The sequence below is a fragment of the Akebia trifoliata genome, chromosome 3 (genome assembly GCF_017979445.1).
Source record: "Akebia trifoliata isolate Shusen 1 chromosome 3, ASM1797944v1, whole genome shotgun sequence".
Lineage (NCBI taxonomy): Eukaryota > Viridiplantae > Streptophyta > Magnoliopsida > Ranunculales > Lardizabalaceae > Akebia > Akebia trifoliata.
The window spans coordinates 45,272,148-45,298,602 of NC_141377.1; the positions used below are offsets into that span (position 1 = coordinate 45,272,148).

Here is a 26,455-nt window from a genome sequence, read left to right on the forward strand (position 1 = left end):
TCTTGAGAACCGTAGGATGGTGATGTGGATGGTGGACCAGTATAGTTATGTCGCCCTCGATGGTTAGCAGATCAGTGGATGCTTATTTGCAAGTTTCAACGGTCAACGGTACGCAATCGTGACTTGTGAGACGTACACACTAATTAATTAGTACATCCATGATTTAAATGAGTCGTGCCGAGTAACATTAAAATCGACATCGATTATCACATTGCTAATGTCATAGATTCTTTTCACTCGTATCTCAATGAAAACTATCTATGATTCGATGCATATATCCACATCAGCAATGTGAGGCATATGTTTCGTACATGTGTTATCTGTTTCATTTCAAAAATTCAAAAATTAAAATTTTGGCCATATGATAGTGATGTTAATAGTGAAGGTGATGATGAAATTGGTGATGTTAGTGATGATTGTAATGATGATGGTGGCGATAATGAGGACATTGAGGTTATTGGTAAATCAAGGGATAAATTATCAATTTGAAAAATTAAAGTGTGATCTCAAATAAATGTAGAGAGTCATGTCATTATTTTTTTAAATAAAATGGATATTTGTCACGTAAAAATGTGGATTCCACCAAGATTTTGGAACATGACCGCTTCAAAGTCGGCTTGTGTTACACAATTTACAAGTTTACAATTTGTAACATACAACAATTTATAGTAGCATTTTTTTTTCCACCAAGTTTTATAAAAATTTGTATAAACCGCATTCTATTCTTTTCAAACTTAAAATTCATGAATTATCCAAAATAGTTCAATAATTTGGAGAATAATACTTTCTTTGAGAAAAATGGAAAATTGATGAATTTTTGAAGAATTAAACGGGAGATTACTAACAAGGATCCAAATTGCAAAATAGGAAATTGTATTGTCGACATAAAATTCATTAATCTATTTAAAGTGTTGTCATGTCAACATTTATCCTGACTATTGGATTTCATATTTTAATGATGGAAATTTTGTGTTTTTTAACGGATCATTTTGAGCTAAGTCAATAGATATTGATATTGAACCTTTAAATAGTGTTAGTATTGCAACTTGGGGGGAACCCGAACTTGATGGGTTCAACCCCGACTTTTAGGTCAATTCTGAGCATAATTAGCTTGGGTTTTATCTTAGGTACGGGCAACAAAATAAAATGCCAGACTCAAATTGGGTTGGATTCGGGCATAGGCATCCGACAATCCGATTTGCCCGAACCTGAACTTAATATGGCTATAATTTAAAAATATTTCATATATCTTTTTTCGCATTCATTTGAAATGTATACTTTTGTTTATCTATATATCAAAACTAATGTATGATTATTTTCATAAAATAAACAATTGTTTTGCTATTGTTACTTTTGTTTATGAATTCTATATTGTCATACGATGCAAATGTTAGTCTTCATGGAAATTAATTACAAATAATAATAAGTGAATTAAAATGGTAAATTTAGTTAATCATCATTTTCTTCTTATGTTTTTACGTATTTCTAAAATTTATATATATGTAAAATTTGAAAAATAATTTTAGGATAAATAATTATAAATTTTAAGTTCTTTTACACAACACTTTTGATTTATATAAGTCTTTGTCATTGCTAAATTATCTAGTATTAATGAGGAATAAACTAACCTGACCGACCCGACTTGATTTGGGTTTGGGTTGAACATTTGAAATCCAAGGTCAGGTTGGTGTATGTCAAGTTCGGGTTGGGTGAGAGTTGATTCCCAACCCACGGCGAGTTGCAACCGTAAATAGCATTAATGATTGTATGAAACATGACAAGCAACAAAAATAACAGTAGTTAGGATAACACTTTGATTCCAATGATAATGATGATGGATAATGAAAATGATAATTATGGTGAAATTGTAATGATAAAGAGTACTTATGACTTTCCCCATAAATAATATCCATGGAGAGGAAATATGTAACAAAATTGTTGAAGTTAGGTGTGGAAGGTAAAAACAGAAAAAGAAAAAATGAAATCACCTGAAGAAGATCTAGAAAGCATGCCTTCTTTTATCTCTTCTCTCTCTCTTCTTTAATTTAATCATCATTTTAATTTTGAACTAGAAAATTGATCTATATTTTCAAGTAATTAAATCAAAATTAAGATGAAAAATATCATAATCTTGAATTTCTAATCAACCTCTCATCTACTTTATATTATTTCACTAATTCATAAAATCACACCAAAAATTTCGACTTGTTTTCTTATTATATATTTGAAAACAAAAAACAAATGAAATCAAGATAGTGAATGACAAGAGAAAGAGAAAATAATAATAATAATAAAGCATACAAAATTTCACCAATTTTTTTACTCAAAACAATCAACATTACAATCATTCAAATAAATAAATAAATCCTAATTTCAAATAAAACCAACGGACAAAAAAGATATTTCTTTATTTCTTTATTTCTTTTCCCTTTTCTAATATAACCTAAATTTACTAATCAAGAACCAAGGTTGCAACAAATCCATTAGAAAAAATCCAAATTTTCAAAATATCAAGTTGATTTCAATTAAGAGCTTAAAGCTCTTTAACAAATCCACATTATGTAATAATTGCCACTTGATACATATTTTCATGCATCCATACACATATGTTTTGCATGCCAAAACCTTGTTCGTAGCTCATCTATATAACCCCATCTAATTACGTACCCACTTCCCTAACCCATTTCTTCAAACTCATGAATCAATCTAATTTCTTATTTTCTAATCCAAACCCACTATCCATATATTATCTATATCCTAACCCAATACCAAATCCATTTTCAAGTCAAATTTAAACATCCAAATCTAAACCACCATGAACCCATAACCCAATTTTAAAACCACAATCCAATGTTAAGCTCATTCTAAGTCCATACCAACTTTATAAGCTCATGGTTTTACACCTTCCCCAAAAAAGGACACGTGTGATCTCTAATAAGTTTAAATATCCAAGAAAGATCCTCATTAGTGGGCTAATGCTCCAACCTAATTGGAAAATCAACTCCCTTGAAAAATCTTAAGAATACCCCCTCCTCAAAAATTAAGTCAAATAAAAAATGTGCTTTGATATTTTGTAAAAATCATAAAGTTGATAGAACTTCCAATTCTACCCAAAAATGTAGGAATCTTCAAGTACATACATAAATTTATCTTATTAGTCAAATTTTAAAATATATATATATTTACCCTTGCTTTTAGGGATATTTACAAAAGAACCTAAGTCTATTTTTCACTATCACTTCACATTTACACTTGTCACTCTCCACTCACCCTCTCAAAAATACATTTGTATCACCTCTATTTACCAAAAAATCAAAAACCAAATTTTTTTTTAGGGTTTCTTCTCACAAATTCCACATTTATTCTCATGAAGATAGAAAATCTCAAAAGAAACAACCAAAACTTCATGTCATTTTTCTTTGTTTTTAAGGTTGGATCACTTTATCTTTAAAAGTTCTCTAAAAATTCTATAAATAACCTCATTTCCTATGAGCACTTCATGCTCTTAAACCTTGATTTTTCTCAACATAAAATTCTACCAAAATCACTACTCAACATATCTAACATTTTCTCAACTAAAAAACTTCCATTTATTTTTCAACTCTCAACTAAGGACCCATATCTTTTTTAACCTCCAACCCCTAATTAAAATTTTCAATCTTCAAGTTTTTTCTTTCAAGACTCAATATCATTCAAGAACACTAAGGAATAACGTGGGTGTAGATTAGGTCTTTTGTTTAAAGTACTTGCATCTTCTACTCATAATCCTCTATTTATTTTATTTTTCTAGAAAGCCTTTAAGATGTAATGCACACCCTCTCCTATTTTCGATAGGTTGGACTCTGATTCGATCGAAATAATGGGGATTGGAGTCATATTTCACTTATAATGTCTCTTATGCACAATATTGTACATTATGCACCTATTCACATATGCTTGATAATGATGAAAAAATGTGTCACCCTCTTATCAGGGTTAAAATACAAAGTTTCTAGCATTGCATACATGTATTAAGGTTATAACATCAAGGGAAATCCATCATGAAATTTCTTTAAAAACTTAAACCAACATTTCTACTCATGAAAATATTGTAGATTATATGGGTTATCATTTTCCATATGATATTCTCAATGTTTCACATTAATATTAAAGTATTTTTTAATGATACATTTTCACCTATTACACACACCACCTCTAAACATGCATCGCATTTTTTACTTTATTAAGTTTTAAAAAAAAAATTGACTAAATTTCAAGGTAATCACTTTTGGTGGAGGGATGGGGTTGCTAACACCTTCCCCATATTTTAATCGTATCTCCCCATTTAGATGTTAGGTAAACCATGCCCTTTCCCATAAACAAGAGTCACTATTCACTATAATAATAAAATCAATTTCAAAATTATTTTGAGTGTCTATTCACACAAATTTTTAAAAAAAATGATGATGACTCCAAATAACGTAACATTGAGGTTCTATGATGAACATCTCATGGTTACATAAATGTTAACCACTAACTCCACCAAGGAAAAAAAACAAAACCAAAAATTTGATTGACATTATTTCCCAAACCACCAAAATCTAACCATTTCGATGGAATGTAGTCAAGAGATCAAAATAAGAGATATAAAGTCAAGAGAGCGGTCTACTTAATTTTGATTCCTACATAAAAGATAGAGAGTATATATAATGTACAATATTTTAGGGAGCCCCGCCCCCTTAGGACACATGTAGTTTCGCTCTAGATATGAACAATCTTTAAAAAAAGAAAAAGGAAAAAGACACTAAAACTGAGAAAGATAAAGACAAGAAGGGAAAAAAAAGACTAATGCCCACTACTAAAAAAGGAAAAAAGTTTATGAACTTTAAGGGAAAATGTATAAATGAAAGTTACAATTTAGGCCAATCACGCGACTTTTAAAAACTATTGAAATACTTCACTATTTATACTTTTAATTGGGAGCAGATGTTACAGTGGGAACAAATGCTACGTGAGCTAAAAATTAAAAATTTCTACTTGGATCTAATTTGGTGCCAAAGAAGACTTACTATTGTGAGGAGTCTCATTGCTGTTGGAACTTGGAACCAAAATCCACCTATTTTTCCTTGGCAGAAAGTGCTTCCCATATCATTCGCGCATATAGGGTGAAACATGTAAGTTGTCCTATCTCTATACATGGCATTATCTTGTATATATGGTCTTATATGGCTCACATTCCTCTACTGTTACAAATTTCATGGGGATAGATACCCCCTATCCCTTGAATCACAAAGCTGGATCAACTTTTTGCCAATGTTGAGCTTGATGATTATTGATTTTTCAAGCGTTGAATTCACCACTAGACGGATCCTCACAAAATGCCTTAATTCCATAAACAATAATAACTAAACTAATCCGCAAATCAAAAGTTTGTTTAAACCTTCAAAACTCCGAGTATATTACTCTTTGTTCTTGTTTAAATACAAATGGATAGTAGAAAGTAATTATGGGTGATACACTAATCATAAAATAATGATAAATTGACTCTAAAAAGCCACTCAAAATTCACTTCTCCTGTGACACGTGCATAGAACCATAAAGAATAATGATTTTCTGATGCCCCCTCTGACACATGCCCCTGATGTGGCATGTGCTAGAACCATAGATTCTTGGGATACACAATAGCATATATTTATGGGGATGTATAGTTGTGTGTATTCCAAGGGAAAATTTATGATTTTAACCCACACCATGTCATTTGCCATGGGGGTGTCAGAAAATCACCACTCAATCATAAATATTTTTCTTGTGTATCTTGAAAAAAAAAATCTATGGTGTTCCGTGCACATGTCATGTCATGTCATCGAATGAATTTTGAGTGTCTTTTTTCTAGTCAGTTCATCACCATTCTTTATCATATTACAATAAAAATCTGAAAGTTATGCTAAATCTTTGAAATTATAAGTACGTTGGTTCTTCCCTCCCTCGTCGCAATGCCTTTAAAAGCTCAAGTAAACAAAAAGAGAAGAGATGGGAAGGAAGGGTTTACTTCAAAAGTTTTCTTAAGCTGTTTACGCATTTTGAAAGAAATAAAAAGGTTTGCTTAAGTTATCACCCCAAAATTAGACAGTATTTGAAAAGAAGACCCTATATTAAGATCATTAAGTAATTTATGTGGCAGCCTTACCAAGTGGATTATTAAGTTATCGCTCCAAAATTAAAGGATGCTTAGAAAGGAGACCATATTTACTAAAAAGGACGAATCCCTAATCTCTACTCTGAGCGGAAGCATAAATTTCGCGGGCTCAATCCGATACGTGACACGTTGCGACCCTCTATTTCAATTCAAACCCTCTCCCTGAATTCTGAAATCGCAATTCTCCGTTCCAAAGGCAAAGAGCACGGGGAGAGAAAAAGAAAACACTCAAGAAAGGGAGTAAACCGAATTAGGTTTTGCAAACAACCATATACTTACTTTCAATGGAGTGTCTTGTATCCTCCATCTCAAGCGAGGTCTGAAAATACCGATCGATCTCTCATAATAGTTTAATTTTCATCTTTTTTTTTTCTTAGAGATTTAACTGGTATTCTTTTCGATTTCATTGTTACGTTTCTTTTCTATTTGTAGAAGATCTTACTGTAAAGGTTCGTAGTTTTGATTTTTTATTTCGTTTTGTTTTAGTTCTATCTGATGGAAATTTAAAATTATTACATCTGATGTGTTCTAATTGAATCTAGGGGTGATATTTTCATGGTTATTATATTATTTAATCTTTGATTGTGGATGTAATATGCGTTTTTTTTCCTCTTTGATTTAGTTATGGTAGAAATTAATGCCTAAATTGGAGGATAGCCAACCTCCAAATACAAAACAGAGAAATTGTTGGATAAAAATTTCTTTTTAATTCATCTCTCTGTGAATAACTAAATACACACGATTCCATAACCACTTCTTACCATAATCCCCATCCTGACTCAACAACTAACTCACTTCCTACTCTGACTCAATAAGTGACTCACACAAACACAAACTCATGTACACTTTCAACTTCTAAACTATCTCTGAGTTACAAAACAGACTTCATGACTTTATGTCTACATTTTCTAATACTGACTAGGCAACAAACTCAAACTACCTCACATGTGTGAATTACTTTGTGTATACATATATATTCTTGCTTGACAAGCAGGGTGGTTAGTAGTCAATGTGAAAGTGGGTTCAATGAGATTTGAACCTAGGTCATGGTGTATGGTTGCTTATGCTTACTAATTATGTTTTTGTTGGAATGGTTCTTGGGTTATGATATATCATTTTGACTTGCTTTATACTTGAAACTATTTTTGTTATTGATGATATTATTCATGTTGAAGCAGGTTGGATTGCGGTTGCTCCTTTGTCCATTTGGTTCTAATGTTGTCGTTCGAACGGCTTGGTGAGCTTTATATTCATTAATTATAATGTAGTGACACAAATGGAAATTTTACTGCCATTTTCACTGTAAGTAAACTACACCACCTAATATGGATCATTTTTTGGTTTGCTGATGCAGCTGTTCTGTGGGGATTGTTTTACCTGTATACAATACTTTCAAGGCTATTGAGAAGAAAGATCAGAATGAGCAACAAAGGTGGCTAATATATTGGGCAGGTTAGAAGTGTTACTGGCCTGCAGGTTCTTAGGATTTGCAGTCTTAATATGGGAAACTATAGGTATTGTTATTTAGTTATTCCTTGTATGTGTATATCTATAGGGTCGGGTTCAAGAGCCAATAACATAGCCTTAGTGTCTTATCCTATATGGGCTAGAAGTTTTGGAATGGGCTGATTTTTTGTGTTCACAAAAAATCATCCCATTTTGAAACTTCTAACCCCATTTTACAAGTTGAAGAATGGTGGATCGTCAATTTTTACCATTAATTTGTAAACCACTTTTGATGGGGCTACAAGTCCCCATCTTCCTTAATCAATTTGGTTCATTATCAGCCATAACTGAACTTGAACCTATGCAGTTGTCAAGTGCTTCTTATAAACATGCTTATCAAAAAAGAATGTAGCAAATTCTGTAAAGCAATTTGCTCATTGTGAACTTGGTTCTTGAACTTCAAAAATGGATATTGTAGAGGTAAAATCTCGAATACCGTCGATTCCTCGAGATTTACCCCTAACAATTGATCTTCATTGTTCTTGATGCTCACAAATGATCAAAAATCACACATAAAAATAATCAAGAAAGAGGAAAAGGGGGAGACAAGACAAAACACAATATTTGTTTACAGGGTTTGTCCTAAAATCGGACTGCATCCCCAGTATCTAAAGAATCATTCTACTATTCTTCAAGTCATTACAAGATCTACAAAACCTAGCCTCCTCTACCTTTTTTCCTTCTCCCAAGAGCCTCCACTCCTACCTAATAGTTCTCTTTATATAGATAGAAAGTCAAACCCTAAAAAGAAAGTAAAACCATTCAGGATTCTCTACAAAATCTATCCTAACCTAGAAATAGATATTCTTTAGTCAATTAGGAGACTTTCTATTTCTATACAAGATTACAATCTTAATCAAATAAAATCTAATCAAAGATATATTAACCAATGCCGCGAGATACGTATTAATTGTTGTGTGATCCATCATCGATATTCGCCTTATTTATGCTTCGTGTCTAATACCGATTTTACCCTCTACAAATACCATTGCACAGATGAAGTTGTATATCTTATAATTTGTTTAAACTATTTAAGAGAACATCTAGAAACTTCAAGTCTTCTTTGGATGCTTATGGAGGATTAGGGAGGTTTTAACAATGATAGTTCTAGTATAAAGGCTGGAAGTTATTAGGAAAGTTGTCAGAGGTTTTTTGTTTTTTTGAATGGAACACTAAGTGAGAAGAGGGGGAATACGAGTCTTCAAGTTACATACTTGAAAATAGAAAGTAAAAATAGGCATATGAGATTACAGAGCTTCAACTTTTCTTCTGTCTTTCATTTTTATTAAATTTCCCACCTTAAGAAGAGGACCAATGAGAGGTTAGCTAATTAATTTATTTTGCCAGGAACCTATAAATTTTATATTCAATAGTTCCTATTGTGATTGTAGTGTAGCAAGCTAGTCATAAACTCTACACATGCAATAATCCACATGTAAAAAGGCAGAAGATGTTTCTACTTTAAGTTCTGTGTCACTTTAAAGTTATGTGGTTTGTACTGCAGTAGTGCCGCATGTCATTTATGTTTCAAGGTAATCTTTTCCCCATGTTAACTTCATTTTATATGGTTTTGAATTTCTGATGCATATAGTTTTATTCTTAATTGTTAATGACGTGATCATATAGAAGTTTGAAGAACTGCCTTTCACATGTTGATTGTGTATGGAAAATAGTGCCCACATGTGAAACTTACATTGTTGCTACATATAATATATATATCAATAGTTGTCGCAGATGAACAGTAGAATTTTTTATACATATTTTTTATTAAATAAATAGAGAAATATAGTTCTAACATGTGGGAAATGAGTTGTGAGTGTAGCACCTCCAATAGTGTTAACCTGTGAAAAATATGCATTAAACAGACTAATATAGTCAACATTGAAATAAATATTTGGAATTTGGACTTCGTATCAGAACTGAACAATAGTTGTAAGCCAAAGTTGAAACAGTGCTTAATTAATGCAAGATAGGAGAAAAAAGTTGTGAGACACAAGCCAATTTTTTGATGTATTTGCAATCATGGTTTAAAACGTTGTTTTGGAGGAATGTTTCAGTCAAGGAAAAAACTGATACATTCTCGAAACATTCAAAGTTTCATATCGGTCTTGACCGATACTGTTGCGTATCGGCTGATCATTCCCATTTGAACCATGTTTGCACTAACTAGGAATACTTTTAATATCTGATTTCGGCCTTAGCATGTGAAAAATGAGATGCTCCATATGAAGCATAGAATAGTTCTATAAATGAGATTTTTTTATATGGTATTATTGCTTTATTTATAAAAAATAGTATTATCGCTTTCCCTCATAAGTCTTGGCTTCTAGTAACTCTAGTTTTGTTTGTCAAAACCATGACCAAGTAATCTAGCATCGACATTATTTTTAAGTCTTTATGTTATACTTAAAAATGCTAATTAGATGTTTTTTTTCATCTATTGTACTTCTTGGTGATCTTTGTTGGACCTTTGTATTAGTGACCACCTTCACACTCTAGCATGCAGTATTTTCTTCTTAACTGCATCATCTACACCTTGTAATACTATATTGTTATTGAACATTGTGCCCTTTTCAATGTTTTCAGCTTTTGGTTCTTTCAGCCTTGTCGAAGTGTTTGCAGACAAAATTCTGTCGTGGTACACAATTCTTGACCTCAATTGTCTTTTTTTAAATCATTGGGTGCTGCAAATTGGTTAAGAGTATAAGTTTTAATTTTAAAATGTTTTTTTTGTGAGAAAAGTCTCAAGAATTTGTATTAGGATAATAAAAGGCTTTGCATTCTTTCTATGTTATCCAGCTTGCATCAACATTTTTTGGTACTGTGATATACTTGTTGAATGACCTTATGATAAATTTGTTCATATTTCTGATAATATCATGATTCTACCTCATTGGTTGAAGTCTTTTTTGCTGTATTATTGGAAGAAGCATTTCCCGAACTTCTTTTCTATGTCAACGTTGGGGCATCCTCAATAGTGTCTCATTCAGGGGTGTGCATCACCAGGTGCACCACAGTGGTACGTTATCAGCCACAAATAAAAGGGCATGTGGGTCTTTCATACTCTAGCAATCAGCCAGTGTGATCCAACTATATTGATAGGTTGATTTCTATATTGGTTGGAATGAAAATTTAGTGAGTGTCTCAATAGTGTTTAGTTAGGATTTAGATGAATTTCTCGAAACTTTTAGCTGAGCGAGTTTAAAACAAATAATAGTTGTTTCTTGAAGTTTTCTAGAAGTTCTCGAGTTGTTTAAGAAGATGAGTACTAATAACTTTATTTTAATAAATAAAACTACCATACCATAACAATTGTATCTTGAGTTGATTTTATATATATATAATCCAACTGTTGGCTACCGCATAAAAGGGTGTGTGTTCGAGGCTTTGTAGTTGCATTTTGCAGGTGCCAACAAGCTTAGTTGGTAAAGTCGTTGGGTGATGATACCATAGAACTGGGTTCAATTCCTGCTAGTATCGAGTTATTGAACTCATTAAAAGCAGTTTATTGATATAAAAATAAAAGAATGAAAAACTATTGATTACCGCCTATAGATTCATTTAATGAAACCTTCACAAGGAAGAATCAACAATAAAAATGGCCTTATATGATAAATCTATGCAACTTGAACAGTGGCTCCCACACCAATGTCAAATGCAGACAAAGGTGGACATGGAACTTTGTAGGGTTGAGATGCCTAACAACATGGTTTAAAATATTGGAATGTTTTTGCTTATCGTGGATATCCCCCCCAATGTTGTCAAATGTGGTCGCGTATTCGCATATGCTACAGTCGCATACTCCAAATTATGTTATCTGCCAATATTCAATGGCATGTGTGATGGAATATTTTTCTGCATTTTTTTCAATATTTTTTTTCTTCATGCAGCATATGCCACCGCATATGCGATACTGAATTAAAGTCGGTTCAGTTCTATGGGTTGCCAATATTCTATAAATTGTAAGTAATATTTTTTAACGAAAAAATAAATATATAACAAACATAAAATTTTATACAATAAATCAATAATCTATCCATAAAATGTCTAGTTTATCCATAAAATATCACTAATCTATGTCCTAACTCCTAAAATAATTCATAATAATTATATATATATATTATTGCATAGGGGTTCGGTTTGATTCAGTTCTATACAAGCTTGATCCGAGAACCAAACCAAATTGATCGTTCTCCATTTTCATAACCCGGAACCGAACCGCAACTTGTTCCAAACCGAACCAAACCACTCCAAACCTATTGGTTTGCTTCGGTTCTTGGTTGGAACCAGACCAAGTGGCGCCCCTATTGGAATGTATTGGTCGATACCGTATCAATTTTTTCATTAAACAAAACATTCAATCGATACAATTTTTTAAACCATGCCTAACACCACCATGTCCATATATGTTATAAAATCATATACTAAATATTATGTTTAAATTACTTGAACTTTATATGAAAATAAAATATTTTAAATAAGTTCTTAGTACATTTCTCAAATGGAATTAATAGTTCAAATATATTTAAAGAGGGGATATAACTTATATCACAAGAAGCTTTTGCTTGAATTTTATTATGGTCCATGGTGTTGAGAAGGAGACACAAGAGTGTCCTCAGTTGGGTTTGAGACACATATGGTATATCTGACTAGGTTGATCAAAGAATGGTACACCACTGTAGTCTGTACCAGCCTTCCTACAGAAGGGGACATGTATGTGGAGCATCCAATGGGATCCAAGTATATTAATAAGCGTTGTTTCTTATATTTTTGGGTTATAAAACTTGTTCTCAATCATGTTAAGTTTGGGTCTTAGGAAAGTTTCTAGAGGTGTTGTTAGCAAGGTGGTCTTAAGATGGGTAATAGTTGTCCCTTTAAGTATTTAGTTGTGAGGTTTTTCATGAAACTACTCATTTGTCATCCTAATTGATTTTGGATTAGTAATTTTGCTTTTCAAGTCTCAGAACTAGTTTTAGATGTCTATAAATAGGGAGGATGAATAGTGACAAATAATGTCTAGAGATTTATGTTAAATTTTTGATTGTTGAGAGCATTTATTATTAACCAATTGTTCCTGTCTTATGTCAGATTATTTTTTTAGATGCTTCGTAATATGTTATATCCACCTTGAACCTGTTGTCTCGATAGTGAACCCAAGTTTCTAATAATGTATCCACAGAAATTAAAAGATCCAAACTACTCAATAACTAGTATTATAGTTACCATTCTTTGAAGAAAATCTCAAGGCATACTTCAGTTCAATTTATGGCTGTCTAATTCATATCAGGAAAGAAACCTGGTTCTTGCATAAGGGGAAAAATGTCCCAGTTGAAATTTTTTTCCTTCAGTTTTGCTTCCCTTGCTCGAGTACATACTTAACTCATAAAAAACAGGCTTACTGATAAAAAAAAAATAGAAAGAAGAGGGCTTTCAAGATACTGCCGAAAAATTAGGGGGGATTTAGATAGAAATCCCTTCGTCATTCGTTAAGTAACTTTCCCCTAGATAAAAGTATCAAGAGCGCTCTACTCATATTCAACCACCCTGTATTAACACCCTTTGCTAGTGCAAATGTGTTTGCTATCTAGATAGTTCAGTAACTCTAGTTTTGAAGTCTGATATTGAGAAATTTCATGGGGTCAAATGTAACTATTGTTATTTAAGCTTTAGCAATAATTCTGAGACGTGTTATCTGAGTCTTTGTTGAGAAATCTAAATATTTGGAAAAAGAGCAGTAACATCTTGATTTATTTTGGTGATGATATTTTTGTTCCATGTGTTATGAACTTATGCATCAACTACAGATGCTTCCTGCTCTTCTCCAATATCATAACTGTTGCTCTTGTAAGCACTTCTCTATGTCGAATGAATGTATGTTTGAGGTTTTTTTTTTTTTAATGAGATATCACAATCAAGTTATCTTGTTTTGTTTCATCATTCTCTTAGGTATGTTGTCTTTTGAGCCACTTCCATTGCTTTACAATGCTTTCTTAAAGTTGATACTCAAGCTTGTGAGAGTTACTGTTTTTTTTTTTTTTTTTGCAGGGTTCCATTGTACTACCATATGAAGTTTGCATTTCTTGTTTGGCTCCAACTTCCATCTACTGATGTAAGCTTGTTCTATTTTTTCCTGTTGGGGTATCTCATGGGTTTTTATACATGCAATTTCACAATTTACTAGCTTTTTTTTATAAATTACTATTCCATTGGATCCCCTGAACTCATGGATACATGGTTTGAAATATTCGTGTGTCCACCGAAGCATACCAGTGTATTGCTAGTCCAATCTGGGATGCTAGATTGAGATTTTTCCTACCTTGGCCTCCCACTGGGAGCTTCGTTCAGACCACAAAAGCTCACGCATTTCGGATACAGCCATTGAAAGAGTTGGGAGAAGAATAAGCTCTTGGAAGGATAGACATCTTTCCAAACGGTTAACTAATTTTAATTCAGACTAATTTAACCTCAATCCCAATCGATTTATTTTCATTATTCTCGTTCTTGGTGAGTGTGGAACTTTGTTTGGAAAAGATAATTTGAGACTTGTTATGAAATGACTAGGAAGGAAGCCACAAATTTCGCCTTGTAAAGTGGAAACAAGTCTGGTAAGTAGAAAAGGGGTTTGGGCATGAAAATTTTCAAGTTTATTTGCACAACCATTCTTGGTAAATGGTTTTGAAGGTTTGGGGATGGGCATCAAAGTTTGTGAAAGGATTTTAGCTAACTTTGGCATATTTATGATGGGTGGGAGAGGTTAAAATATTTGCCTTACGGATGCGGTCTATGAAATTGGGTCAACAAAATCCTCATATTGTTTCACAATAGAATAACATTTAGGGTTGGGAAAGGTAGCAAAGTTTGCTTTGGGGGACTGATGATGTGGTTTATTGCCTTTAAAACTTCAATTTCCCCATCTTTTCAACTTGTCTATGAGAATGATTTTATCTTGAAAGTCAGGGTCCGGTCTGAGTTGGAGATCTGACCTAGGATTCAAAAGGAATTTCACTGATTGGGAGTTACAGTCTAAAGATGGTGGTTTCTCTTTGCAATTCAATCCCTATCATTCCCTGTTTCTTAGGTAGGAGAATCAAAGAGTGGATGGCTAACTTGAATAGAAAATTTTCCTAAAATCCTTCAATAAATCTTTATACCGCTCTTTGCCCTCCCCTTTTCTTGTTAAGGCCATATGGGTCCCTAGAGTACACCATCAAAGGTATCCTTTTTCATTTGGACTATATCCTTAAACAAGATCCTGGCCATTGATCATATTATTGCAAGGGGTATCACATCGACCAATGTTTGTCTCATCGACAAAGCATGTGGTGAGTCAGGTAATCATATTTTCATTCATTGTTCTTTCATGAGAGATATGGGCTCATTTCTTATCCTCTTTTCATGTTTCTTTATGGTTCCCAAACTTAGTCATGTTCCTTTTGCAAAGTTGGAAAATCAAGTACTTGAGGCAAAAAGAGAGGATTTTGTGGATTGTTAACCCCTTTCTATCTCTTGGGGGTTTGGAAGGAATAGTGGGGTATTCGGAGGGAATGAGCATGCTCTTCAAGAAGTTCTTATTAGCATTGTGGGGTTGTTATTCCTTTGTTACAAGGTCTATCTAGATGGTGGTGGTGGTGGTGTTTAGATGGGATTCAATATGCAATTAGTATTTCTAGCTTTTATTTTGGGTCCTATATGCAATTTTATATTATTTTTCTTAAACTTCATCTATATAATACTAAATACAACAAAAAATCATTTATAGATCAGCTCAACTCAACGATTTTCTTTGTATATATTAATATTTTGTATTCAAATTCATTTCTAAATGTTCCAATTATATTGAGTAGTAACAAAGAAATAAAATTAATTTTTTTTATTATTATAAAATCTTACTTAGATTATAAAAAATAAATAAAGAACTAAATAACAAGAAAAGAATAAGAAGAATGAGAAAAAGTGCATTATTTAAAACAAATAAAATAATGTGAGGCGTAAGCCTTAACTGCTTTAAAGTTTCAACTTTATGCCTTTGAGCGTTTTTAATGAGCCTCATCTTAATGCATGCCTCTAAGGCATAAGCTTCGCATGCCTCTAAGGCATAAGCTTCACATGCCTGTAAAAACACTGACGTACATAACTTTGAGGATAATATCCAATGACCCTCATCTTCATAAATCAACAAAGTACCTTCAAAGTGACTGATGCATGACAATGAGGGGGGATAAGAAAATAAAATTTGATTTATGAAAATTTGGTTGGGGATTGGGTAAGGATTTGGGTATGATAGAGTAATTTAATTATAATTTTGGGCAAGTATGACCACAATCCCAATGAAAATGGTTAAAGGCTTGTTTCTTGAAATCTCTTTCTTGATTCTTGATTCTTGAAAGATACAAACCTCAACCCTTAATCTTTTCTCCATTCTCTTAACCTTTAATCATTACCCTATAAACCTTAACCTTAATCCTTCCTTACCCTACAAACCTTTAACCATTTTAATCCTTTATTACTCTATAGGCCTTTAATCATTTTCAATGGGACTGTAGTCATATTTGCCCAAAATTATAATTAAATTATCCTAGCCTACTCAAATCCTTACCCAATCCCCAACCAGATTTTTCTAAATCACCTATTTTTCTTAAATCAAATTCCTTTTTCTTATCTCCCCTCATCATTGTCTTGCATCAAATCTTATTTTGATTAGGGAAATTTGGTTGGGGATTGGGTAATGATTTGGGTAGGATAGGGTAATTTAATTATGATTTTGGGCAAGTATGACCAAAGGTTTGTAGGGTAAACAAGAATTAAGGTTAAAGTTTATAGGGTAATGATTAAAGGTTAAGATAATGGAGAAAAGGAATAAGGGTTGAGGTTTGTAGGTTTCAAGAATCAAGAAAGAGATTTGAAGAATTAAGATTCAAGAAATCAATAATCTAGAATTCAAGATTTTTTTTTTAAATTTTAAGAAAACAAAATTTATGGGTTGGGTTCTTGAAATGATTAAAGGTTTTTTGATCTCTCACAAATAATAATAAATAAATAAAATAATAAAGATGGATTGAAGAAGAGATAGATGATAAGAAGAAAATTAAAGAAAGAAAAAAAATGATATTTACCTTGGAATCACCCTAATGATTTCACTGGCAACAACCATGTTGAATGCACCAACATTCAAAGAAAACGGTCTTGTTTATTTCATTCATTCTCTCTAAATAGACCCTAATACAGTCTATAAATAAGGAAAATCAACTAAGAGTACTAATAAAACTAAAATACGTAATTTTCGTAACTCTATCCTAATTTTCAAATCCTAATAAACTTAAATAAAAGACCAACTAAAATTACTAAACTGCCACTAAATATTACACTAAGACTATGGGCCAATAAAACATCAAAATAAGCCCAAAAAACATAAAAATAAAGTCCTAAAATAAAAATCTAAATAAAAACTAAAATTTACTTTTTAAGATTTGATGTCCCCATCAATGACTTAACGATCTTAAACATTCTATTTTCCATATTTAATACTGGCACTTCTGCCTAGTGCCTATTTCCTAAAATCGACAGGTTTTCGTCCTTCATTCCTTTTCTAATTATAATTTTATAATGAATTTATTTGGTGTGCATGTTTCCAACCAGTTTTTCCTATATCATCTTGGTGATATTGTATGATCTTTCTTTCTTATTTTCCTTTGGTTAATATTGTGTTATTTTATAAGCATTGCTGCATTGTTAGAGTTCCTAGGGCTGAAAGAATGAATTTGATATGTTATCTATGTTTTAAGCTGTAACAGTTTATACTTTGGATGGTCTGATAAAAGATTCATTGAGGGGTTTCATCCTTACCTCCTACTTTTTTTGCTTGCTGCTATTAGGGGGCAAGGCATATATATATGAAGCACCTACGTCCATTCCTCTTGAGACATCAGGCTAGAACTGATCGAGTAGTGGGCATTGCACATGGTGAAATGGTAAGCACTTCGCTTCATTGTTACTAATGTTGGAGTAAAATTCATGAATATTCTACTTGAGTACTTGTGAGTCTGTGACAACGTTTCTTGGTGTGGTTATGGGCTATGCAATGTTGCATGGACTCTTCTAAAATGGTCAAGTACTTGTATCAGACATGTTTCAGAATTCTGACACTCAGACTCTTGTGCGACACCACTTTTTTTTTTCATCATAGAACTTTTAACATTAAATATGTAGTAATTTATTGTCTATTGGTATATGATACATATCACAAGATCTGACACTCAGACTCTTGTGCGACACCACCTTTTTTTTTTCATCATAGAACTTTTAACATTAAATATGTAGTAATTTATTGTCTATTGGTATATGATACATATCACAAGATCTGACACTCAGACTCTTGTGTGACACCACCTTTTTTTTTTCATCATAGAACTTTTAACATTAAATATGTAGTAATTTATTGTCTATTGGTATATGATACATATCACAAGATCTTCCATTATTACTATTATTCCTATATAAAAATAGTTTTTTCTATATTATTTCATATAAAGCCAAGTCCATGATTTGTCAGATCTTCTAAACCCTGAAATTTTAGGAGTCAAGGTCCAAATTCAGCAAGGGTCAAGCATGGGTTACCGATAAAAAAAAGGGTCAAGTATGAGGTGTAAAATTTGATTTTTGTCCCACTGCTGTCTTATCTCTTGGTATGAAAAAACCTTGAAATATAGGTTTTTCTTGGTGGTTGAATCGGTGAACCATCTCTTGATTCACTATAAGTTTGCTCATGCCATTTGATCCCATATTCAATGGGCCTTCCCTATGTTTGTGGTATCCCTTTTTTTTCGATCGTGGCAGTCCACAGCCATATCTTGTCGGAAAAAAGATCCTCTGGTTGTTGGCCCTCTTTGCCATTTGCCAGGCCTTGCAAGCACTCTGAATTCATGTTCTTTAGGTTCAAACAATTTGAAGAGCTTAGGAATGTATTTTTTGAAAACTAGAAATAAGCACATTCATGATATGTAGGAGTAGCACCGACAAGTGATAAACAAAGGAAAATTTGATTGGGATGGGTTTAGTTATGTGTGACGAGGATTGATAGCAGCCCCGAAAGGAATGAAGGAATTGATCCGTTCATATGAGTCGAAAATTTTGGTATAAGGCTTTACATTAACAGAATAATAATGAGCTTTGAAGACTTTTTATTTAGATGGGAATCCTTGTGCGCTTTGTAGCTCGCTTGTGCTTTTGTCTTCTTGGTTGGTCATCTTGACCGATGTTGTACTTTTACTTCCTTCTTTTTAAATAAATTTTTTTACTTATAAAAAAATAAAAATAAGGAGCTATCAGGGATGCCTTTTCCGCTTCATAATCTCTTGATTTTCATTATTCTTCCTGCCACTTCTCGTGATTATGGGGAACTAGGACAGTAAAGGTCACAAAGTTTACTGTGTTAAGCATTCTTGTCACTTGGTACATATGGGGTGGGAATAAGGACCTGACATCCACTTAGGATCTCTGTCCTAATGATCCAATCTGTTTTGTTAGTTCTGGCTTTTCCAAGTAATTATTGAGATCAAATAGTTATGGTAATTCTTTTTTATTAATATTTGACATGGATAATTTACTAACTGAATTTGTGACACTTGTATGCATGAATCACATGACCTTTCACCGTGCGCTTAATTCATTATACATTCATAATATTGTTGTGGTTATTGAGAAATATAAAATGTCAAAATACTTTTTGCCTACTTTAAATGATGTTCGCTTTGAGTCAGCCTTTGGAATAATTGAGAGGTCCATTGTTTCAGACCAAATTCACTAGTGCACACCAAGCAGAAATCCAGTATGTGGGGACATTACTCATGAAGATTATGGCATCAGGTATGTGAATCACACCTCATTCTGCAGTTGCTGCCAGTTCCAGGACTTTCTGCAGACTTTATCTTTTGTTAAGCTAATTAGAAAATAATATGTTTCTGATCAGCAACCCAGATGATGAGAGGCATTATTCATCCATTACAATCACAAGGGAACAATGCAATTGAAGGTCCACCACCAAGGCAAATCCAGGGTTCAGAATCAGAATCAGAGTCAGATACTGATGATTGATGCTCCTAAGTTCCCTTTGTAAAAAGGTTTAGTTCACTAACCTCACCATCTCTACTCCTTCATTGGAAAGATGTTTCAATGCCACCTAATTAGATGTAAATGATTTTTTTATCCATGTAACTTGATCAGCTTGAGATGTGGCATTTGTGTGATTGCATATTCTGTTGACCAATAGAGTCGATCACTATTAGGTTTTCTCATAGCAATTCTATACCATGTTCTTGTGTGTTTTGCAGTACCTAAACTATATTGATGGTCTACATTCTTTATAAAATCAGTGGGGCCCATGCATGATGGAGAAATGCTGTTAGGGTTACAGATTTGTTATTTTTGTGCTCTCTCTCTCTTTCTCTCTCTCTCACGCACGCACACGGTGCTAAAGAGTGTGTGGGGGTTGTTGCACCACTAATCATTCAGCCCAAGTCAATTTGTTAATTAGCCATTTCTCAAACCCCCGAACTTTGAACATTACCATGCTAGATCCGCATGAATGATTCAAGTAAACCCCCTCAACCCCTCCCATCCCACCCACCCCTCTCCCAAAAAAAAAAAAAAAACCGTCAAGACCATATGCAATATTTCAATTGTTCCATGGGTACGAATGTAGGTTTGTAAAAAAATAAATAAGAATTCGTACAAACTTGTAGCAGCTGTTCAGTGTACCTTTCTCCGATTTATATATATAACTTACGTCCAGAAATTTGATCCAATCAAACGCATGCAATATAAATTCTGTGAAAATAAAAAAAATCGAAGGCAAAGGATTGAGACACAAGGTGATATTCAGTCATGTACCCAGAGATGATCCTGTCAAATGAACTTTGTTAGGATTCAACAATTCTCTCTCAAAAGTGTAAATGATCCAAATGGTCAAATAGCACTACTTGAGATGAAGCAAATCCAAGAAAATAAACGAAAAAGAAAAGAAAATATGAAAAGGCAAAAAAAAAAGTATAGCCAATGGGTTGTTTAAAATGCCAACCACAGGGTGGGGGTGGGGTTCAAGAGCCAATAAGATGGTTAAAGTATTGTCTTATATGGGTTAGAAATTGATGGTCTACGATTCATCTACTTGTAAATTGGGGTTAGAACTTTCAGAATGGGCTGATTTTTTTTTGGGATGATTTCACCATAAAAATCATCCTCACATAAAATTAGCTCATTACGAAACTTCTAACCCATATAAAACAATACTTGGCTATTTTGTTCACTATCTTATTGGCTCTTGAACCCGACCTATATATTTACTTCAATATATGTGACCCTAATGGCTTGATGGGGCACATCTCACTATGACTGCCCTGGAAGGAAAGGAGTCCCACGTCCGAACTGTAGGGTGAATTAATTGGCACTCCCAACGGTTTCAGTTCAAAGGTATAATGGTTAAATGATCTAACATTGAGATTTTTTTCTTTTAAGAATAGTAGCTGAATATTCTTTTAAGAATATATTCCTAAAAGAATGTATTCCTAAACCCATTAAATCGTCCAGTAGTTACCATGGTTTTAAAATTTGGTTTCGCATTTCATCTTGGACAAATTTTCCGATACGTTTGAGACGTCTCATTTGAAAAATCAAAAAATTGAACGTGAGGCATTGAATCTCAGTCAAAAAAGTGACTTGTGAGTTGGTCTCGTTCAGTTTCGATACCGAGTTAACTCGGGTGATGCGTCTTGGTCTACAACCGTCTTTTTTATTAGTACCGCAGGATGGATTATAGATGAAATCAGATTTCTAAGCAATACCAATCCTTGGTAAAAAAACAAAATAGAGAGCTATCAAATTGGATCATGGAATATTCATAGGGCTAAGGTCAAGTTAGGTAAGAGCACCACGTTTACACACCAATGTTTTTTCAGGGGAATCCCCTGTCCAATCATAAGAATCCCTTATTGAGAAATCGATGCAGTATGTCTTCCTACATGGATTCAAGACAACAAGAGAACAATAGCATGACAATATTTGGTTGGTCAATCCATATGCCAATTTAGGCACCAACCCATCATTGATTTGATAATTGATAAGGTGTAAAAGGAGCATGATTATTGGACAATCTAAACAACTCTTGTATGAACCACAGCCTTCTACCCTTATCTCCCTCTACGCCATCTCAATTTTAACTAAAACTGGTGAGTGAAATTATTCCAAGAGAAAAACACAACATGAACAAGTTAACAATTCAAAAATAATAATATTCTCATTAAAAGTAAATGATATATCAACTTTCTTCACCATCATAGCCACATTGAGTACTCGGCTGATAGGAAAATCCCACATGGCCACACCCCATCAAAAATGGATCCTTACACAAGCACATGATAAACCAGAAAAACATCAATAACACTACATAACTCAACAGTAGTGTGTGGATAGATAATTTTGAGGTCAAAATGCTTCTACCAATCATCAATTGGGATCACTGGTTTCAAAGGTTAGAGCTAAAAGGAGATTACTATTTCGCTACAATCCTAGGTAGAGAGAAAGGAACTATACAAGCAGAGATGGAATGGGTACAAAAATAAGTGACTCATGCAGTACTGGAGATGCTTATATAGGAGACAACTACAGTGATATCATCGAGCTTTCCACCATAATACTGCAAACCAGCCATTTGGGCAGCAGTAGAGAAGGGTGTCTGCTGTACACTGTCTTGAGCCCGTTGGCGAGCCAAGGCTGCTATTTTCTGAGCCGTCACTTGAGGGCCCAAGCCAGCCCTCACAGCATGAACAACCACACCTGTGACCTCACTGTTGTATAAGTTGTCAAATAGTCCATCTGTACCAGCAACGATTACATCCCCCGGTGCAACAGGAACATTAAAAACCTGGTTTGTTATCAATAAAAAATCAAGTCATTCAGACAGGTTCTAGAATTTCTTAACGGATCATGCCAATCTACTATTTAAATCCCAGAACTTGACTCGGTCCAGAGGTTGGTTTGACCTTTATGTGCAAACAAAGAGCAGGCTCCATTGTATCTTGAGGTATGAATTCTAAAACAAACAAGGGAACTGGAAAAGGTATGGCACCACCTCAGGACAGGTACCAAACAATTTCTAAAGGTAATCTTGAGGTGTTTCACTAGCAATAATCTTGAGGCCTATGCCTAAAGCTATTAATGATCAAGTCCCACGAGCATGCAAATTTTAAATAGATTATTAATTAAATATATATAAATATTTAATAGTAAAAAAAGGAACTTTAAAATTATGGAACATTCTTGTAAAGGAAGAAAAAAACGGATGAGTAGGTGCATCAACTGACCTGACCAGAACTTGGTAGATCACTATTATTTCCTCTCTCTAGTTGATATGGGAAATTGAAACCATGCTGCTGTACAGAAGATTGGAAGAGCGTGTGTCCATCTCTAATGACTATAAACCCACTGTCACCTAGATTAATGGCTTGAATGGCCTACAATAAGAAACCAAACAGATGATAGACATTTCAGTATGATTCCTTTTTCTTTAGCATGTTTGTATTAAAAGAAAAGAAAACACTAGCGAACTGAGTTTTGCTAAAAGAAAGGGGGAGGATAAAAAAGGGAAAACAAAGCATTTGCTGTTGGAGGACCAAAACTACATATTTGGTGTTTGTCTTGCCCTCTTCTGGCTTGTATTGAATCATCTCTGTCATGACATCTTGGTTTTTTAATTGATTGAGATGTATCTCAAAACAGACTTCAAAACATGGGCAGTGGTAGTAATATTTTCAAACTTTCAAATTTCATTCAAACGTAGCACATGTGCCAAAATTGATACAGAGTCCTAAGTGTTGTTAGATGTTTATACCTAGAAAAAAGATAATACGTTTGAACCAAGGCTCCTCATAGTGGAGCTAAAGAAAGAAGTAGGAAAGCCTGATGTACGACAAATAGAAATAGCACACCTGGTCTCTTAGTGCTACAATGCATGCCGTGGAGGATCCTCTGGCCTTTGTACACGAGTGTGCTTTCTCTAAAACTTTTGCTGGGTCAACGGAACCTTTTGGTTCCCTTTTAATTGCAGTTACTGAATTAGACATGAGTTCTCGGGCATATTCTCCTGAATCAATACCCATGTCTCTCCAGCCTCCAACACCATCTGCCACACCTATCGCCTGCTCATCAACACATATGAAGTAGGCATCCTCACCACCAGTGTCTTCCTTATCAGGGTGTGGCAGGTAACACGATCCAGATTGCAAATTCAGGGTTTTGAAACCCTGAATCATCCTGTACTTGACATCAAGCAACATAAGTTAATTGAGAAAATGGGAGCAATTGGAACTTTAATGTTGAAGATGAGATATTCAAACTTCTTTTTTCACCAGCCTTGCCTATTTGAATTTATATATTGAGGCTCTTGAAAAGTAATGATTTGAGTGAGGTTGTGAATGTAATGGTATTGTATTACAGACAACCCCATAAGCATAACCACCCCCATAAACACTAATAAACTTAGTAAGTTTTTCCACCCATGGGAAAGCGGGAACTATTTATGTCATCACTATGGGCTCCCACCTCATGAGTGTGTGCCACAATGCAACTGAACAAAGGAAGATGCTTTCTCTACTTTTTCCACCGATGCAAAATTTTAAAATTAAGAGATTACTACAACAACGACATACGGATTTCTATTACTGTTTCTATGAAGAGTTGAATAACAAATTGCTATGATTGAATGGAAAAACATTAATTGTCGTACACACAAAAGAGACACCAGAAAAAGATCTGATTGTGAAAAATTAGTTTGATCTCCCAGGAACATAAACAGGTTATACTGAAAAAATACCAAAAGAAATGAAAAATCAATGATATGGCTAAAACATAATGAACTTCGATATTAACCATGGTTTTAAATCTTGTCTGAGACCGAGACAGATGGACAAGGTATCTCACATGTGCAAAATTCTGCGAGACAAACAAGATGACTGACGATATTTTGAAATCTTGGACAAGTCAGTAAAACTCATCTGAGCCTACCGGAATCTTATATATTTTACTTAAATAATTAATTTTCTTTAAATTTAAATATTTATTATCCAATTAAAATATCATTTTATGGTTAAACAATTTCTAATCCACCTTATTTATGAAAAAAATTATGATTATTTTCATATAAATATATAGGAATAAGTAATTGTAAACTGAGTTAACTGATTTATCTCGTCCAAGACAACTCGGCCTCGTCCATGAACGAGACGTAAAATCAAGTTTTGGAACCATGATATTAACTGCACTGAACTACTAGCAGTAAAATGGACATTGCAATTCTACCACACACAGAAGCAACTATTTAAAGTAAAAAAAAAAAATGAAACAATACATACTGGTCAGACGAAACTGTAGAATTTGCAAGCTGTTCATCACTTGATCCATCAAAGGAAACCTCAGTGTGATATTCGTGGATCAAAACCGATGGGCCAGAAATAGGAGACATCGAAAATGTGCGAGAAAGTGCTCCAAGAAAAGATAGGTTCCTTGGCTGTGTTATCAAGTGAAAATCTGATTTTGAAGCAAAAACTGTACTAGGCCTTAAGAATAAATTTGCACCCCTATGAGTTGAAAATGGTTGGATTAAAGACAATCCAGAATTGCCAAGCAACAACTTTCCTCTCCCAAGTAAAGCTTCTACTGAGTTCTGTAGCCCTCCTTGTAGTCCCATAGTTGATCTCCGGAATCCAGACCGGGCAGCAAAGTTCAATGCTGAGTAATACGACATCTTACCCTCTTAGACAAAATGATTCAATTCTTCACAGACCCACTTAAATCCTGATAAAAAAGATAGATATGCAAATAATAAGAGAGTGACCTTCAATTCAAAGATCAAAAATAAAAAAGAAGACATATAACGTAAAATGAAACTCAGTTTCATTCCAAAACTCAAACAAAAGCTTAATAAAATCAAACCATATACACAACTAACTAAGATAAACACATCTTACAGATAACATTCACAGAAATGAGGATTGTAGAAACCCCAATATCAATATTAACAAATCAAAACCAGAATATCACATTGACTCTGAAATCATTTGGAAGAAACACACAATGAACAGAAATAACAAATCCTAAAACAGCTCCTCTGCAAGAAGAAACCGCCTGTACAGGATTCCTGGACTAATGTCCTCCAAGGATGAAAATACAAACATTATACTTGAAATTTGAAAACCTAAATAATAATCTTGCAAAACTAACGAAAAATAATCAAAGAAGTTGGACACATTTTCTTCAACAAAAGCAACGCATTCATTCAACCAAGAAAAGAAATCCAAATCTAAATTCCAGAAAATTAATAAATTAATTAATACACCAATAACGAACGGCATCCCACCTACTTCGATGAATTATAGCTGTTGTTGTCCGTCGATCGAAACCCTAATTCTAGGAGTGATTTGTGGTTTTGGTTACAAATATTCTTTAGTTTAAATAGAGAAATTCTTTCAGAATCGGCTCTTTCATCTCATCTTCACTAAAATCATTTAGTTAAAAAGAAAATGATAGGTAGCCAGATGGCTGATTCTTCTTAAAAGGAAATTTTCGCTTCTTTATATCGTCGATCCTAATAAAAAGGAACAGATACCAATTTATGACTATGAGATATTTTGAGAGTGATATTTAACCCTAATTCTAACGAAGAGTCTTTTTCTTTGGATTTCGTTTTTAGTTGAGGATATCTCAACCATTCTTTTCAGACAGTAAGAC

General features: G+C 33.5%; 2 protein-coding genes across 4 annotated transcripts; one reads left to right on the plus strand and one right to left on the minus strand.

Annotated features, from left to right (window-relative positions):
- Window positions 1-6,148: 6,148 nt before the first annotated feature.
- HVA22K (HVA22-like protein K) lies at window positions 6,149-20,111 on the plus strand. 2 transcript variants are annotated; one of them, XM_086435805.1, is made up of 9 exons: window positions 6,149-6,492; window positions 7,354-7,412; window positions 7,530-7,627; window positions 10,268-10,319; window positions 13,727-13,790; window positions 17,554-17,649; window positions 19,471-19,543; window positions 19,647-19,797; window positions 20,008-20,111. In XM_086435805.1, the coding sequence occupies exons 1-8, from the start codon at window positions 6,460-6,462 to the stop codon at window positions 19,769-19,771; spliced, it is 600 nt and encodes a 199-aa protein (XP_086291931.1). In that variant the 5' UTR covers window positions 6,149-6,459; the 3' UTR covers window positions 19,772-19,797; window positions 20,008-20,111. The 2 variants fall into 2 exon arrangements, with proteins under 2 accessions (XP_086291931.1, XP_086291930.1); XM_086435804.1 differs by lacking the exon at window positions 20,008-20,111 and having other exon boundaries at window positions 6,155-6,492; window positions 19,647-19,971.
- A 1,838-nt stretch (window positions 20,112-21,949) lies between these two features.
- On the minus strand, window positions 21,950-26,455 carry LOC147407311 (putative protein phosphatase 2C 55). Of its 2 annotated transcripts, none has more exons than XM_086435807.1 (5): window positions 26,089-26,455; window positions 25,081-25,522; window positions 23,659-23,983; window positions 23,035-23,184; window positions 21,950-22,595 (listed from the first exon to the last, which is right to left on the minus strand). In XM_086435807.1, exons 2-5 carry the CDS (start codon window positions 25,470-25,472, stop codon window positions 22,299-22,301), a joined length of 1,164 nt encoding a protein of 387 aa, XP_086291933.1. In that variant the 5' UTR covers window positions 25,473-25,522; window positions 26,089-26,455; the 3' UTR covers window positions 21,950-22,298. The 2 variants fall into 2 exon arrangements, with proteins under 2 accessions (XP_086291933.1, XP_086291932.1); XM_086435806.1 differs by having other exon boundaries at window positions 26,085-26,454.